Source organism: Nothoprocta perdicaria, unplaced genomic scaffold (assembly GCF_003342845.1).
Source record: "Nothoprocta perdicaria isolate Ctin4 unplaced genomic scaffold, notPer1 scaffold_67, whole genome shotgun sequence".
Lineage (NCBI taxonomy): Eukaryota > Metazoa > Chordata > Aves > Tinamiformes > Tinamidae > Nothoprocta > Nothoprocta perdicaria.
In genome coordinates, this window is record NW_020455943.1 from 3,348,621 (window position 1) to 3,362,054 (window position 13,434).

Here is a 13,434-nt window from a genome sequence, read left to right on the forward strand (position 1 = left end):
CATCTGTGGCATTCGGACAACACCGCAGTATAGCACAGCAGCCACCAAAACCAGGGAAATGATTTTGGCTTGCATAGGGTGCAATTCAGACGCCTGAAATATAGGCCAGAAGATGCCTTTTGGTGTCCTGCCTGGCCTCTATTGCTGATCCAGAAGACCTCGGGTCTCCTGTAGATCATGTCAGGTCTGTCAACATTGCATTGATGTCATCAGTGCTATACTGCATCTCTACTACTAGAAGCTTATTTCTTAGCATATGAATTACACTCCTAGATCACAATTAACTATAATGAAGGTTATGCACCTAATTCAGAGGTGCACCTTGGATTTGAATTCAACTCACATGCAATTTCTAGACACTCCTCTCCAATGTATCCTTCCTTTAGATTTAAAAGTTCCTGGTCAGTATACAGACTATTTTGAGTCCATGTCCTAGACACTACTCATTAATTTATACAGGATTTTTTTTTTTTTTCCTTTTAGGGGACAGAGTGGAGGAGCAGAGGGGGATTTGGGGATCATATGTCTAAAGGTCAAATAAGGCAACAGTCCTCTCTGAATTTGATAAGATGCTGTATGTTTTCCCCTACCTATTGATTACATCTCACTATATATATATACATGTATATATATTAGAAGTCCCATTCTGGCTGGCTGACAACAAGAACTTACATTTCTGGGAAACTCGGTTTTCCCCTTCTTTGCAAGTTTCCAAGAAAAATCATCATTGCTTAAAAGCTGCCATATAACTCTCAACCACCCTTTCTGGGAAATTAACCTAAGCCTTCTTGTACTACTGGAAAATTTCCTAAAAAATAGAAATTATCAGGCACAATTTGCCACATGTAAGTTTAAAACTGCACTTCATTCTGCTCTTTGGAAAAGCTGGTTTGAGCCTAGCAAGAGCCTGAAATGCTCGCCCAGTAGTCTGCATAGTGTGTATTGCACAGAGGCTGCCCTTTCTTTTACTCCTTCTCAGTGTCCCCTCTCAAACTGACTCCTGGGCATGCTGCCTTTACCTCAGTCCCCATTAGGCCTCCCTCTCTGCAGTTATGGTGAAAGTCATGGCTAAAAACCCATGGAGCTACATGAAACTCAGCAAACCAGCATTGACCAAGTTGGTATCAGGTCTTCAGTGCAGCACAGGGATGGTGTCTCTGTAAGGATCAGCGAGGGGAAGCTCTTACACGTGAGCTTTATTAGCTGGGCCTAAACATTATGCTGATGTGACAGTCCTGCTTCAACTCCAGGGCTGCTACCTAAAAAGTCTTGGTGCTACACCGGTGATAGATGACAATATATGACTGATACAAAGATATGCTCTAAGGACAGGTACTGCCTCACCTATTCTGCAAGTTGTTTAACATATGTTAAGTGATTCCTCCAGAGTATGAAGATATAATGTAATGGATTACAGCTTTTGTAAAGCAAAATTTTTGATGAATGGTTATCAAATTTGTAGTGTAATTCTGCAGGGAATGGTATTAGACCCAACACTACTGAATCACCTTCAACAGTAACTTAACTTAGGAGTAAGAACCAACAAAACATGCACATGCACCAAAATGATGAAGTGTCAAGGGAGGCTGAGGAGAATATATTCATACAGAAATCCAGGTAGCTTGGGAACTTAAATTCATTCAAACCAACTTTGTTTTATTATAAACAAAGGCAAAATTTTACATTAAAAAAGAAAAGAGCTATGCCACATGGGGCAGAGTGGGAGACTGTACCGTGAAAGGAAGCACCCCTGGAAGGATTTAGGGTTGGTGTTGGGCAGACAAACTGAACACCATTTTAGAGAACACTGCAGTGAAATAAACGGCTAATGTGGCCTTTCATGAATAATGCAGGCTACAGTAAGTGCAGGGAGGAGACCTCTGCAGACAGCAGAAGGGAAGGGTTGAAATGCTGCGGATCGTTTTAGTGTCTGCATCCCCAAAGGAAGTCAGAGATGTGCAGAAAGAAATAGCTGTGGAAATCCACTTCTGGATTCCATTTGATGGATTCTCCCTCTGGATTCCACTTGATTATGACCGGAAGGGAAGCTTTACCCAAACACAGTGGTGATGCCAGTGATTTCACACTCCATGTTTACATAAATTACACGGTTACATATACTAAAGAAAAACTGCTGATCCTTTCCTTTTGGAATGGACAACTTCCCTCACAGCACACAGATAATATAACATAGCAAAAGCATTGATTTTTAAAAGAACACAGTAATTGTTGAATTGCCTGTATGATAAGGAATGATGTTGATATTCAATCCTTACATTTTTCTAATTCCTTTTTTAAGAAAAAAAAAATAAAAAATACAATATAATTGTTTGAACCACACCATGGCAAAGGACTGTCCAAGTCCTTGATGTTTGTTTACATGTTCTACTTAAAAGAACTGTTTAATTACAAAACAGGAAAGACATAGATGTGATGGCCATGTCTGAGCTCATATTTAGAACCAATCCAAAGCACAAGTGGATTCAGTCTGGTCCATGTAAGCACCCTTGCCCTGGCTACCGTTCACTCAAACAACTCTAAAGTGCAAATCACTGCAAGTTGAGCACTTGCATTTCTCACTGCTATCCATCTATACGCATCACAGCTTTCCTTGTTGCCATTGAAGTGGAACTTGCATTGGAATTCACTTGTGGAACACGTGCTTTTTTCAGCAACTTTTTTCTTCCTACTGGCAGTTGAGACAGGAAAGAGATGCAGAGTTGACAGACACTGGGAAATATAGAATTATAGCAAGCAGATTTCATGAGCCTGAGGCCTCCTCCACAGTGTTACTTTTGTAAGATGCTTGTGTAAGTGGCAGTCTGAGCGGGGACAGTAGCCGAACCAGTTTCATATGGGGAATTTCAGCGGTGTCTCCAGTGTTTAGCTGGACTACTGCTGAAGTTTCTTGGGTGTAATATTAGTCTTCAGCTAGATTTTAAGATAAATTTTGGTTTAGGTACTGCAAGAGAGCTCTCTCTCCACTTCCAGACAGCAATGGTGTGCTCATTCCAGACCAGAAGAAGAAAAGATATTTAATCCAGCATTTTCAAAAGAGCAGGAGGAAAGAAAAGTTATCTGCTCACCTGAAATTTTTATTTGAGCTACTTCTCCATCCCCTCCTTCACTGTGTGCTCGGACCTCAACAACATATTCACCATCACTGGGGACTGGGACCTCTATTGTGTGCTTTCCAGTTGAAAACAACTTGCCCTCATGTTGCCCATCTGGTCTATACAACACCTAGGAAAGACACAATTAATATAGTTACATTTCATTGAATACAGTTATATAAGTATGGTGTATAGATTTAAAAATATTAGGCTTTTATTTATAAAAAAAATCTAAACTTTGTAGCAAGTATTATTTTCTTCACTCTCACACAAGGTGAATCTAGATAGGATGTTGCTTCACTGTTTTATCTGTTATAAAGTGACTTAGCCTTTTGAAAAATAGCCCCCGGATTCAGACTAATTACTTAAAGGATACAAGATGTAATTCAGGATGTCAAACAGCATCAAATAAAAAGCTCACCTCTTAGATGCGTTCTCAGACATAAATAATTTAATACCATTTACATAAATGAAACAACATAATTATTAATTTTCAATGCCATTAAGCTATTGCAAATGTGAGAGTACATGACTCGTGAAACCTTTAGTAAAGATTTCCACTCTTTCTGGAATCATGTCTGGGAAGCATTTTTGTGACTTCCAGGAAGCAATCACCTCATCAAACAAAATCTGTGTGTGCAGAACATGATACCAATTTTCTGATTGCCAAGAAAGCATCAAAATTAAAGAGGAATGAACTTTTGAAGCTTTCTGTATGCCAGAAGTACATATTTCTATATGGTCTATACTTCCTATGCACAGTTGCTCTACCAGTGCATAGTACACATGCAGCAATTGCATCTAACAAGACGTGTTCCTTTTCTTCCTCTACACTCCTGAACTTTAAAGAACAAGTCTTCTAGGAACTGTTCTAGGAACTTGAAGACAATGAAACTTGAAGAAAATGAAAGCTAGAACTAAAAGGAAACTAGCAAACTGTAACATTTTTCAAAACACACTCTTTCTAGCCAATATACAATCGATGTTATCATATGAGAAATCAGGCTGCTACTGTCATTGAGCAGAACTTTCTCACAATATGGCCTGCTACAGAGATGAATTTCAGAGTTCCAATGCTTCCTCATACCTTTGACAGAGTCACTACCTTAAGATTGTGGGACATCTGTGATATCTGGGCATGCCAACCTCATCTGTAGCATGCAACCATATTTAAACCTGAGTAGGTATCAAAATTCAACATTGGCTATCAAATATACCCCATACAGGATACATAAAAAGACAGATTCATAGATCATACTTTGTATCCTTCAACTGCAGACTCATTTGACATTGCCTTCACATGATCCCAGGTGATGATGTATCTTGAACCAGATCTTACAGAACTAATAATTCTTGGACGTTGACTTGGAGCTGAAAAGCAAGAAACATATAATGTGCACATAAATGAACTTTCATAACCTTTCAACGACATTTTTATTAAGGCATGTAGAAGGGAAGATTATGGCTGATCGTTATATGAACATGGGGTCGTCTCCTTCCTGGAATGAATCTCTGCAGTTCCAACTAGGCTATTTTGTTTGGCTCATATGGCAGCAGCTTTGTGGGTTTGCTTTTCTGTGTTGCCAAAATGGAAACCATTTGACCAAGATTACCCTCTACTATGTTGCTGACCATGTGTGTTTGCTGGCATGCAGCAATGTCCAGAACTCCCAGAAATGTGGTCTGAATAGATAATGTCTTATCTATTCATTGAGATTAAATGTTTAATTAACCACTTGCATATCTATAGCATTAAAGCCCGCAGTAACCAGAGTATCCTATTGCAGAAAGTGTTAATTATAGTTCACACAGTAAGCTTTTGAAATGGAGTCTTCTTACTCAACACAAATGAACCCTGCAGCTTTAAGTTGCACAACATCATATTTACTGACAGAAACCCTCAAATTAGTTGGACATACTTTTAACCCATGTAAGTGTGCTTTTAATAAACAAGATGCGTGTCTTAATTGAATATTGCTCAGGATATACTAGTGCTAAGTATCATTATTAAACAAGGAGCTATATTCATAAACCTATTATGGTATGCAAATTCAAGATTGATTCAGATCACCCACAGGGCTGTCAGATCCTGGCTCCCTCTATGGGTAACGAATCAGGTCATTGGACATTTTTTAATAGTCAGTACAACCCTTACTTTTCACCATTGATTAAATGGAAAGCCAGAGTACAGCTGCCTAAGTGATAGCTGGTCTGAATTGTTAATCAGAGATGTCATTGCATAGGCCAAAATCAATTTTAGATGATAGGCAATCTGAATGTAGCCCAAAGACAGAGCACAGCTTAGAAAGGCAACAAATTTTCCAGTTTTCTGGACTTCACAGTTGGTATAGTAGGAGTGTTATTTTCCAGAATTCATTGGTGTTCAGTATATTCTGATAATCATGTCCCATCATTCCCATGGTAGGGAAGCAAATATTCAAGTGTAAAAAATAGTTAAAAATGTTAAGTTAAAATATAAGTCATGTTAACAACTTTTTTGCCTCTATTATGAAGACAAGGCTGCATTCAATTCCCTGCTGCTTATCCACGTGGGCACCAGTGATACTGTCAGGGAGACCTCAGGTGAATGATGCATAAATACATGGCTCTGAGGGTGATGGTCTAAAGCAAGGGCACTCAGGTATTTTTCTCCCTAATCTTGACAGTGAGTGGGGAGAGCTTGAGTGGAAGTGGACAGATTTTGTGAATTAACATCTGTTCGTACAGCTAGTGTGGACAACAAGGCTCTTCAAACTATGATGGCTTCTCAGAGGACTGTGCAGTATCAGAGAAAGGATTCATCTGACAAGTGAGTGAAAAGCATCTTTGCCAACAGGTTGGTCATCACTGCAATAACTGACACATGGTGGAACAACTGGTGCAGCTGGAGTGCTGTGATGGATGGATACTGGGTCTTCAGGAAAGACAGGCAGGAAAGAACAGGAAAGGGTGGGTGGCCCTTTATGTGAAGCAGCAGTTTGAATGTATGCATTTCTGTATAGCTTTTCTATGGGACAGACATCAAGCTGGATGAAAGCTTGTGACGCAAGATCAGGAGACCACTGAGGGTGGCATTGTGGTGGGAGTGTGTCACAGACTATCTGAGCACATGAAGCCTTTAATTAATACAGGGAAGTCTTTGGATCACAAACCCTGTTTTTATGGGGGACTTTAAGTTCCCCGAGATATCCTCACAGAGAAAAGTAGTGGGGTGAAAGTAATCAAGAAGATTTCAGGAGGGTATCAGGGATAATTTCTTGATAAAGGTGCTGTATGGACAACCAGGAACACACACAGATGGATCTGATTAACATGGAGAACTATTGGGGATGTGATAATCAATGACAACCTCAGCAGCAGCAACCATAATATAATGGCATTCATCACAGTGGTGCATGACAGCAGGATGAGACAATAAGCATAAATTGAAATAAAAGAGACTCAGACAGGATATAATAAAAATCTTCCGTGAAGTCAGTCCCGAGAAAACAGGTTGCCCAGGAAAGTTATCACTTTCCTTTGAGGTTTTCAATACCAAATAGGATAAAGCTCTGAGTAACTGTGCCTGATCCTGCTTTGAGCAGCAGGTTGGAGCAGAGATCTTTTGAGATTCCTGCCAACCTGAATTATCCTATCATCCTAAAATCTGTATCTCCTTACTGTCTTGTGCGAGGTGTCCACATTGTATATGGCAGCAGAAGCGAGGAAGTGCCCTGGAAGAACTTTACATATCAAGATCTGATATTATGTAAAAGGAAAACTGGGTATATAGATGAGAAGCCAAGTCTGAAGATATGATAGGTATGAGGCAACAGATAACAATAAAGTACAGAACATTATAAGTAATCTATTGCTCCATGTACTTACGTGCTTTTCTAGTGATAATATCAATGGTTCTACTGGGAGGTCCATAGCCTGCACTGTTGAAAGCAGAAACATCTACATGATACCGTGTATTAGGCTTCAAGTTTTCCAGTCTGGTTGAATATTCTTGATTGCTGACTTGAACTCGCTGAGCAGCAGCTTCCTTATCATGAGCAGCCCAGTAACGAATCTGCAAGCAATCAAATTAAATAATTAAATTAATCATACTTAGATGCAAATGAAAATTATTAGAACTGACATATAGTGAATATGTCTTTACTACAGACAGTGAAAATCTGGAGGTAGGATAAAGGCTTAAGAGAACAAGACTATTTTCTTTTGCTGTTGTATTTCTGAGTATTTGACTCATAACTTTAATATTGTTTCCTACAATATAGATCCAGCTCTGCTTTTGCTTTCCTGATACTTTTTGTGTAACACATCTCATAACTTCAACCTTCTTGTAGTTCTGGCCAAAGAAATGAGAAGTTTTCAATTATGTTATTGGAGTACTATATATATATCTGGAGACTGTGTCCAGTTCTGGGCTCCCCAGTACAAGAGGGATGTGGAGCTGCTGGAGAGAGGCCAGCGCAGGGCTACGAGGATGATCAGGGGCCTGGAACATCTGCCCTATGAGCAAAGGCTGAGGGAGCTGGGCCTGTTCAGCCTGGAGAAGGGAAGACTGAGAGAGATTGTGGAGTCTCCATCTCTGGACATCTTCAAAACCCTCTTGGATGCCGCCCTGTGCCATGTGCTCCAGGTGACCCTGAGTTGCAGGGTGGTTGAACTAGATGACCTCTAGAGGTCCCTTCCAACCTTAAGCATTCTATGATTCTATGAACAGTTAGTTTACACTACACTAAGGGCATAATAAAATAAGCAATATAGAGCATCAGACACAGCAAGTGAGAAGAACGAACAAAAATGTAAATTACTTCACTGATAACATATGAAGTTCCAGACAGGAGTAATATAATCTAGAAATGAAAATAAATTTAAATCCTAAATGGTCTTTATTTACTTTGCTGTGGACACCCACAGCTTATAAATCCCCAGGTGAGAAATTGCTGTTGGAGATAATACAAATCCAATACAATGGCCATTTAATCAATTGTGGGCAGAGAGCCCACAAATGGGCAGTCCCCTGTGCTAAAATCAGGAAAAACATACTGTTGTTTAGGGTTATCTCCTCTATTTATATTATACTGAAAAACTCTAGCAGGTGCTTCTATAAGCATCATGAAACAACAGCCTTCTATTTATGAAAGGTTTACATATGAGAGAAATAAAAGGAATACTTCATTCACATTAAGAGAATGTGCTAATCCATATTTCTATAAAAAAGAGACAACGATTGCTAATAATGACGAATTTGTTCAACAAAATAAAAATGCACTTATTATATAGAAGTAGCAGGAAATATAGTCTGTAGTATTGCCTGTACCAAAGAACTGTGGCTTTTGAAGATGACACTGCATAAACTCCTAAATCTTAAATCCTGTCTACAGATGCAAAGGTCTTTTATATTTTCTTATTTTATCTCTGTTAAGTGTGAGCTGAGGCTTCTCCTCTGAAGTGGCAAAATGTATCAGCTCACACTCATCACCATAAGGGCAGTCATGCTGCGGTATGTATTAGTGTCAAGAAAATTTGATTCTTCCTGGTGTGAAAAGCTCTGCATCACGGGTAAAATACCTCCTGGAGCTTTGCTTACAGTACTCCCATCTCCTAAATTCTAGCATTTAAATTGCTTAAAAAAGCAATTATGTCTTTTTCAGGTAACAGTAAAGACTAAAATAAAATTGAGAAGGTGTTGTAAAGAATGAGGGATTTTGCTAATCTGGCAGTAACTTAAAAAATGAAATACTGGAATATTGATTGCACTGTTCATCTGAATTTTGTAATGTTTTTTGACAAAGTCTGTGTGCCTCACCCCATGGGTCTTACTGCAACTTAATAATGGCAATGTATGGCACTGACTCTCCGGAATAGCCCTCTCTATCCCTCCTGTCCCATGGCTTCTCCGGGACTGATGACAGGCAGGACCTCTGATCTCCAGGAGCCTGAGACTTCCTCTTTGTCCTCAGTGCAGGTCCATTTGCTTCGCCTTCTTCTAGAATGAAGCTGATAATTGAGAAAAGGATCTTGGAATAAACATCTTATTTAGCCACATGGTACTGAGTTCCAGGCCTATCAATTTGTGTTTTTTTTATATAGATGAATATTATTTTTTTTTCAGTTATAGCAATGAGAAACATGTCTTAGAAAAATACAATGCAGCTGGTGCAGCTATAGATGTTAGTGCAGTTACTCACTTGCAAATACTTAAGAAAACAATTCACACTTCCTACCTCATTTATGAAAGCATAGTACTTCTCAAACGAATACCTAGTTGGGCCTGCTCATTTCAAATGAGGATGAACAATAAGGCTCCAATTATCAATTTAGGGCCACATTACCCACCTTTGCATTCTATATATAGGACTTTCCACCCATTCCCAATGTATCTGATCTTTTTTTTTAATTTTTTCCAGAACTACAATACTCTTTTTCTTTCCTGTCTCGACTTCCTCTATGCTTTTTTTCCCACTGCGCCTCTGTTCTCTCTTCTTGGGTCCACATTCTTTTCTGTTGAATCCTTTCCCCTCCCTTCTTCCCCTGATCTTCCCTCACAGCGATAAGACAGATTGATGTAAAATAAAATAGTGGTCAATAACTTCAATGTGCTGAAGAACATTTTTTCTCCATATTCTTTCCTTATTCATCCTCAGTACCACCCATTCACACTCCTGATCTCCTTCCCTCTTACAATCCTCCACACCTATTACCATCCCTACTGCTACTGTGATCCCATCTGCTCCAGTGTTCTCCCATCTTGCTCCTCTTGCAGCTCTGTCTCCCCAGATGTTCCCAAGAGTATGCTGGCTGCACATCTGTTTTGCCTGTTTAGAAAGTGAATGCTTATAATTTTAAGCTCTATGCCTGAACTGTATAGAATCAAGTTCTGGCACACTAGTTCAGATCAAGATCTTTGCTATGACCTGCACCTATGCTATGATACAGTATTCCAGAAGTATTACATAAATCTCATGGAGACAGAAATATAGATCAGGAAACACAGAAACAAGTGCTACTAATTAGAAAAACACCCGTTTCTCTAATCTGTTCACAGATTTCAATCATAAAAATGCATTCTGTGAGGTTACTTCATTTTTGTGTGTGCTCATCTTGGAACACACCATCTACCATCAAGTAGCTGAGACACTAAGCAAGGCACTAAGCAAGCCACTGACGTGCTAAGGTCCATAGTTTTTTGGAGAGCAGCCAAAAGAAGCTGGTTTTACACTACAAAGTTTTTCAGCATTCACTGGGTGTGGATGAAGAAAGACTCCTCTGCTGTCCAGCCATGTGGCTGCTTCTGCTTGTACCCACCCTGCGACTACTCTCATCTCTGTAGAAGAACAGAAATAACTTTAACAAGTACCAATATTTATGCTTGGACATATGCACTGGACATCCTGCAGCTCTTTTTGTTTTGTGTTTGGGGGGAGCAAGTAGAACGCATGTACAAAATACTGCTCTTTCACACAGCAGTACCTGTTATACTGGATTTTTGTCACTTGTCACATACTCCCACTTAACTGTGGATTTTGCTAAGGAATTATGCTAATAATTTAAAGGGTCATGAGTTAATTGCAATGTCTACATTGTTAATTACACTGAAAACTTAATTAGAGGTTTTGAGACTGTTGAAATGGGCATCCAATTGCCTAGCATAAACACACAATATTTTTCTATGAATTAATGTTTTTTTCTTCTGTTGAACAGTGGACAAATGGATTTTTTGATATGGTGGGAATTATCCTTGTATTTACTACAGAAATTAAATGAATGAGAAAACATGTTGCCAACAGCACCTCTAAACTCACCTGATATCCTTCCACAGATTGCTCAGAAACATGATGCCAAGAAACAGAGATTTCAGAAGATGACAAAACTTTTACGCTCACATCTGTAGGTATTTCAGTTGGAGCTGGAAGATGAAATATACATTAACCATTCAACCTCATCCAGTGATATTGTTATACTCACTTTTAGGGACTTATCTCAATATTTTGTTTTTTTCTCCTGATATCATGGGACCAACTGCCATAGTCTGGTTTTATTGAGTAAACTTCAAATTTAGTGAGGATCATTACAGGAAACGATTCTATAAAAATGAAATAATGATCATATTTTTTGGCCAAGACTTTTTTGCATGTTTCATTCTAGATTACACACTGGAATCTATGTAAATTAAAAGCAGTCCCAGATAAAAATAGAAGGATGCATCCAGTAATCTTTTACTAAACTGGGCAGCATCCTACAGATTAAAGCATACGCATTAAGTTTTGCAGCTCAGCTGCACAGAAATAATCATGTGCATGTCATTTAGTCATAACGATACGAAATTTGTATGAGATCAGATTTAGATATGGAGCTGGCCATGTGAACTTGAACATATGTGTGCAATAATCCAAGAGTACCCTCCTAACAGGTTCACATCATGCAGTTGATCTTTTCTCTTTTCTGTGTGTTCTTAGTTTTGGACAGCAGCCAATGCAGAACGCAGACAATTATAAGAAGATGTTAAGATCACTTTTGCTTTCATTTCAAGTGAGGTAAGGAATTTAAAAGACATTAACTTAGCAATGTCTATGAAAAATTCAATTTTTCAAGCTAGAGAACAGTTCTCTTTTATGAATCTTTTGAAACAAGTTGCAACAGACAGGCACAACAGCCCGAGCTCAGGAAAGCTTTCAAACACTTAATCTTTCCACTGGGCAACAAGTCAACTATGCATCAAAACAGTCACTGTAAAGAAAAAAAAATCAGTTACGTCTCTTATGAAAAGTGTCCTAGGTAACAAAATAATTTTATATGCAAAGTAAACGTTCCTAATTGTCTTTCAGTGACTGTTAATAATGCAAATGTATAATTAAAATGATACACTATTGCAAAACTGTTTTCACAATGACAGGAATTCAGATAAGCAAGAGGTCTGTGCGTTCATTACTAGCAATGACAGGTATGACTAGTGCTACTGCACTTGTCAGATACGTAGCGTGGCTTAAAGGATGTGAAAATGCTGAAACTCAACAGTGTCTAAAGTAAATAAAAATGCCCAGAGTATAAATAGACATGCATAGCTATATTAAAAAAGAGAACTCTGTGGAAATGCTGTTTTTATATATACATTTTTATATATAGCCATATTTATATAAGTAGGTGTGGAATACTGTATGACTATATTCCTTTAAAATCGCAATAATACTTTTGAGAAATTCTGCTATCTGATGATGAATCACACCATCAAGTCATGTGCTGAATCACAGATAAGTGCAGATGGAACCGATCTAATCAGCTAATTCCTTTTCCAAGTCAGTAACTCTTTCCATTGTATCAGTTGCAGAATTGGCCAGAATGTTTTATATTGAAAACTTCCAACGGGTAGGGTGATTTCACTGATCACAAATATTTATACAATATTTCATCTGCTTATGCTTTTTTATGAGTTGTAAATAATTTATTTCCCTATTTGGCAATCATGCTCTATAAATATTTTTCCAGACAGTCTCTCCTTAGCCAAGAAAATGACATCAGCTCCTTTACTCCAGCATTTTAACCCAGTTTTGTACCAATAAAAAAAAAAAAAAGTGATCAGGTATGCCTCCCTGAAAAGTCGGTGCTCATCACACAGCTATTTTCCAAGTGGAACTTTACCAAGCACTGAGGTGACTTTGCAGAAGTCCTGATGCAAGCAAAAAATCTCTGCAGGATGTCCTTTAAACTACCTTGCATTGCACCTGCTGCAAAAATGCCCTCTAGCCTGTCCTGCAGCTCCTGTTTTTTCGCGTAGTCAATAGTCAGGGTCACAGCCCTGCACAGGAGCTGTTAGCACCACCAGCAACGTTCAAAGCACCAGGAGTCTCAAACTCTCCCAGTGCCTCTTGTGCTGGTAAGCAAAGAAAGCAGGCTGCTGAGCCGACTTGGTTTTGCTGCCGGCAATGAACTCAGTCAAAAAAAGCATCTGAATTCTGCTAAAATCTGAACGTCAGCAATCACTGAAGTGACTCCCTTATCTGGAAGCTGGCACTAATCCGTGTTTGCTTTTCTTCTGCCTTCTGGAGCTACGAGGCTCTGCCACGTCTCTGAACTTAGAGGGCTATACAAACATACTCCTAACCCTCACACACTTTGGATAATCCTAACAAATGCACGGCAGCTTATCAGGTGGCTGTTGATAATTTCTCTGACAAAGGATGGATACTGCAATGCTATTTGGCAGATATGGCTTTTATGACACCATAACAATTTATTGAGGTATTTATACAATTACAAAAATAATCATTCTGTTGCTGCAGCAGCTATTGAAGATGATATCCTAAGGTATACTGTTATGATAAAAAGGATT

The 13,434-nt window shown here is 38.8% G+C and overlaps 1 protein-coding gene across 1 annotated transcript in view; it reads right to left on the reverse strand.

Annotated features, from left to right (window-relative positions):
• CNTN1 (contactin 1) overlaps positions 1 to 13,434 on the reverse strand; it is a 202,102-nt gene that overhangs the window by 15,588 nt on the left and 173,080 nt on the right. Inside the window, exons 20-23 of the mRNA XM_026050261.1 lie at positions 10,910 to 11,013; positions 6,981 to 7,167; positions 4,372 to 4,484; positions 3,087 to 3,243 (exon numbers count right to left, since the gene is read on the reverse strand). Coding sequence (XP_025906046.1) covers positions 3,087 to 3,243; positions 4,372 to 4,484; positions 6,981 to 7,167; positions 10,910 to 11,013 — 561 coding nt within the window. The remainder of the gene's footprint in view (positions 1 to 3,086; positions 3,244 to 4,371; positions 4,485 to 6,980; positions 7,168 to 10,909; positions 11,014 to 13,434) is intronic.